Here is a 4,472-nt window from a genome sequence, read left to right as displayed (position 1 = left end):
CACACACACACACACACACACACACACTCACTCACTCACTCACTCACTCACTCTCTCTCTCTCTCTCTCGAGGCTTTCAGTGCATCAGGTATTGTATGTATATAGGTTTAAACAGGCAGTCATTTCGGGGTCTGCAACGGATTAATCCAGTCTACATTATTTCTTATGGGAAAAATTTATTCAGAACTCGAACTCCCTTGTGCAACGATTTAAGTTCGAATTCCAAGCTTCCACTAAGTTAATCGTTTTTAAACACGTAGACTTGTGCACTACAGTCACCGTGGCTTCCTATACTTTTTCAATATGTATATTTTACAGTCTTTTTTTAGAGTTCTCAGTTACCGCTCAAGTATTTCACTATGCGTATCTTCCGACTGGTTACTTTCGTGTTAAATATTTGAACGATTTGCTAAATACAGAAGCTAAATGTGGGAGTGGTCTCGTGCGTCGGGGTTTTGTCACGTGATTTTTGATTGACGGTGACAACGGACCAATTAGAGTGGAAGGAGGGGAGCCACGGGAACGGTTTCCGTTTTGAAATTCAAACGGCCGCGACTCTGCGAATGTTTCTACTTTTCAGGTACGTCTTTTGTTAAAACTTTATGGAGGAATTAACAAGAACGATATTTAGTGTCCGCTTAAGAAATTAGGTTTGTTAATACGTCAGTGGGGTTTTTTTTTCTTTCCCCCCCCTCTTCCCTCAGGTTTCCATCATGGTGGGTAAGAAAACAAGAAGGAAGATCGTGAGGACCACTATTGCGATAAAAAAACAAATAATTGAAAAATATGAGGGAGGTCGTCGCATAGCTGATCTCGTGCTCGAATACAAAATGCCCAAATCGACCATCTACACAATTTTGGTGAATAAAGAAAGGATTAAAGCGGCAGATGTCGCAACGGGCATAAAATCGATCAGATCGAGCCGAAGATCTGAGGTGATCGAGAAAGTAGAAAAACTGCTCGTAACGTGGATCAAGCAGAAACGGTCAGAAGGTGTATCTGCGACGCAGGCGACAATTTGCGAGCAGGCGCGAGCTTTTTATGACGAACTCGTAAAAGAGGCCCCTGGAACGAGTCATGATTCTATTCGTGAGCCTTTCAAAGCCAGTCGGGGCTGGTTTGAGAAGTTTAAATGGCGAAGTGGGGAGGCGAGTTCAACTTCCGGTCTATCATCAGGTATGTATGATCACGTATCATGTATATATGTTTAAATACTAGGCCATCGTTGGGGGTCTGGATCGGATTAATCCCCCATTTTTCTGGGAAAAATTGATTCAGAACTCAAACGCCGCCTTAAAATTTCTGGAACGAATTAAATTCGAGTTTTAAGCTCCCACTCATTGTTTTTCAGCAGCACGTGTAGACTTGTGTTTTACAGTCACAGTGACTTGCTGTACTTTTTAAATATGTACCTTTTTTTTTTAAAGAGTTAGTTATTGCTCATGTTTTTATTTGATTATGAAGCCTGTCTAATAGACTAATGTATCAAGAGATTTCAGATGAAGGTAGTAAACACACCTGCCCCTCAGAGCTCTGCATCTTCTGTCTTCTCCTAGGTCCCTTCTCCAACAGAATGAATGAAGAGGTTGGTGTTTTCTGCATTCTTCTGATAAATCTCTTTATTATAAAGGGAATTTGTCCATTTAAATTTATGCAATTGATTGCAGAGTGACTCAGTGATATTGACTGATTAGTTCTGTTTCAGTTTCTCATGATTAACTGATTTACCTTTATTCAGCAGATGCTTTTCTCCAAAGCGACTTCCAACGAACTCTATGTAGTGTTATGAGCTCACACACCTTATTCACCGCAGTGACTTACACTGCTAGATACACTACTTACAATGGGTCACTCATCCATGCATCAGTGGAACACACAGTCACTTAGACACTTTGGGAGAACCTGAACAGCATGTCTTTGGAGGGTGGGAGGAAACCAGAGCACCCGGGGGAAACCCACACGGACACAGGGAGAACATGTAATCTCTACGCAGACCGAGTTGGGCTCGAACCCATGTCCTCCCGCACCGCCTAGATGCTGTGACGCGGTAGCGCTACTCGCTGTGTCACTGTGCTGCTATAGCGGGTGTTAATTTTTCATAATAGGAAGTTTATGAGGAGGTGGTGTTCTTGATTAAAGCTGTGTAAATGATGTTTTTATATTCTCCGCATTCATCGTGCCTGCCTCTGTTCTCTGAAGATGGCTCGCGCCAGCAACACCGAGAGCAGGGCCGAGCAGCCGGCGCAGGTGAGTTTCGATCGACTCCGTGTCTTGTTGGAATGGCACACCAGGAGCAGTGACATTTGTCACAGTAGAGCCGTGTTCACATCCTCATCACTCTTGTGTGAAAGAAACTGCGGAAAGTTCACGTGGACCCTGGTAAAAGGAAGCAGACAGTCAGCATGGTTGGGACACCCCAGCATCCAGCAGCTGCGTCTCAACAGGATGCAAGTGAGTCCAGTTATTTTCTTTACTAATTGTTGCCTACTGAATGATACTTGACAGCTGTTGTGTGGATCAGTCTGGAATTTGACGACTGCATTTTCCCTTTTTTCTTAAGATCAGTTATTCAAGTACGACAATTCTTGTTTTCTATCTGTTAGTTAAACCCCTTCGGCCGACTGGAGCAGCAGCTGCGGCCGCTGGCCGTTCAAGGAGCGAGTTGCTTCGGACACATTTGTTAATCAGACTTTAGAATTGCCTTCTGATGAAGTGTTCCATCCAAGGTGTACTCTATTTTATGCCCTCTGGTTCTAGGATGGACTCTGAACCGCTGTGGTCCTGAATTTTGAGTAACTTCGTCTTCCATTTGATTTATTCTTTTCTTTTTGGATTGTACTGGCTGCAAAGCATCCAGTTGCCTCTGTCCTAGGTAACTTGTGATGTGGAACCTTCTGGTTCTAAATGTACAAGGCACCGTGGGGCTGCTATTAACCATTAGTTTGCTGACTTTCACTGTATGTTAGTGTAACATAAGCTAGAAGGGGGGTGTGGTGGCGCAGTGGGTTGGACCGGGTCCTGCTCTCCGGCGGGTCTGGGGTTCAAGTCCTGCTTGGGGTGCCTTGCGACAGACTGGCGTCCTGTCCTGGGTGTGTCCCCTCCCCCTCCAGCCTTACGCCCTGTGTTTCCGGGTTAGGCTCTGGCTCCCCGGGACCTTGTATGGGACGAGCGGTTCAGAAAAGGTGTGTGGTTATGTCAGTTTCTCTTTACTTAATAGTGATGATCCCTTCCCGAATCCTAAGCCATCCTGTCTCTGCTTTTTCCAGCCCTAATGTCTGTGTTGGGGGAGCAAGGCTGCAGTAGCAGCAGTCTCTCTAGCGCCCCCGCTGGCTCGGTGGTGCAGGTGTCTTTTCCCAGCGTACGCACGGCTGTGCTGGAAAGTCTGAACCGGCAGCGTGAGGAGGGACAGCTGTGCGACCTGTCCATCCAGGTGCAGGGCCAGGTTTTCCGGGCACACAAATGTGTGCTGGCTGCTTCGTCACCCTACTTTCATGACCAGGTCTGTAAAAGATTGTTTCCAGGTTTTTACTTCTCTTATGTTAACACCTTACTTAGATTGCACTCTGCTTTTTCTATATTTTTCATTGTTGTCTTTCTGTATTAATAGACATTTAGTGCTGCATACTCTTATGTACATTTAAAAAAAAAAAAAAAATTCCAGGTGCTGCTGAAGAACATGTCTACTGTATCCATCCCAGCCGTCATGGACCCCCTGGCCTTTGAGAGTGTTCTAAGCTGTGCCTACACTGGTCAGCTGCGCATGCTACGAGAGGACATTGTCAACTACCTCACCGTGGGGAGTGTGCTGCAAATGTGGCACATCGTAGACAAGTGCACCGAGCTCCTTAAGGAGGGACGGGGAGGGACTACTGGAACACACGGTGGAGGTGCTCAGGGCCATCCTGGGTGCAGCAGCAGCAGCGGGCGAGAGCCGGGGGCAGGAGCCCAATCCGGTGAAGCCCACGCTGAAGTCCTGCCCCCCAGCTGCCCTGCTCTGAAGGAGAGCCCATCCCCCAGCAGCACCAACTATTTCAGCCTGAGAGAGGACTATGACCAAGGTGAATTCCTGGGGAAGGTAGAAGGGATGACATTTGATGATCAGAAGTTCCAGGTTGTCTGTGCAGGAGCGAGTGAGTGTAGCAATGCTTGTACTGTCACACCAGCTGCTGTTCACCATTAAACATACCCCACCTCCCCTCGACTTCCCCGACTCCAGTGTTCTGTCCATGCAGTAAACCGAGAACTCGTCTGGTACCGCTGGGGTCAGCCATGTCTCCGTGAAGCAAAGGAGGTTGCAGTCTCAAATGTCTCTCTGGAATTTGACGCGGGCTCCGAGGTCGTCAAGCTTGGTGTTCGGAGGCTGGACGTTGGCTAGCAGGATACTAGGCAGGGGAGCACAGTGTGCGCGAGCCCTCAGCCTGCCCTGACGCCGGCTCGTTTTTCGTCCTCAGGATCCCAGCTGGCATCCAGTG

The 4,472-nt window shown here is 47.3% G+C and overlaps 1 protein-coding gene across 3 annotated transcripts; it reads left to right on the top strand.

Moving 5' to 3' along the window:
- The first annotated feature begins 472 nt into the window (after positions 1 to 472).
- Positions 473 to 4,194, top strand: LOC108941697 (zinc finger and BTB domain-containing protein 22-like). Of its 3 annotated transcripts, none has more exons than XM_018764485.2 (7): positions 473 to 580; positions 705 to 1,176; positions 1,557 to 1,585; positions 2,200 to 2,247; positions 2,352 to 2,451; positions 3,267 to 3,499; positions 3,699 to 3,818. In XM_018764485.2, exons 2-7 carry the CDS (start codon positions 714 to 716, stop codon positions 3,732 to 3,734), a joined length of 909 nt encoding a protein of 302 aa, XP_018620001.2. In that variant the 5' UTR covers positions 473 to 580; positions 705 to 713; the 3' UTR covers positions 3,735 to 3,818. The 3 variants fall into 3 exon arrangements, with proteins under 3 accessions (XP_018620001.2, XP_018619998.2, XP_018619999.2); XM_018764482.2 differs by having other exon boundaries at positions 481 to 580; positions 3,662 to 4,194; XM_018764483.2 differs by lacking the exon at positions 705 to 1,176 and having other exon boundaries at positions 484 to 580; positions 3,662 to 4,194.
- Positions 4,195 to 4,472: the final 278 nt, after the last annotated feature.

The sequence above is a fragment of the Scleropages formosus genome, chromosome 8 (genome assembly GCF_900964775.1).
Source record: "Scleropages formosus chromosome 8, fSclFor1.1, whole genome shotgun sequence".
Classification (NCBI taxonomy): domain Eukaryota; kingdom Metazoa; phylum Chordata; class Actinopteri; order Osteoglossiformes; family Osteoglossidae; genus Scleropages; species Scleropages formosus.
This window is presented reverse-complemented; position numbering and strand designations above follow the sequence as displayed.

Coding starts and splice junctions, on each gene's coding strand:
- LOC108941697 (XM_018764482.2), top strand. CDS start 714: ATGGTGGGTAAGAAAACAAGAAGGAAGATCGTGAGGACCACTATTGCG. Junction 1,177..1,556: donor AACTTCCGGTCTATCATCAG/GTATGTATGATC, acceptor GTCTTCTCCTAG/GTCCCTTCTCCAACAGAATG. Junction 1,586..2,199: donor CCAACAGAATGAATGAAGAG/GTTGGTGTTTTC, acceptor TGTTCTCTGAAG/ATGGCTCGCGCCAGCAACAC.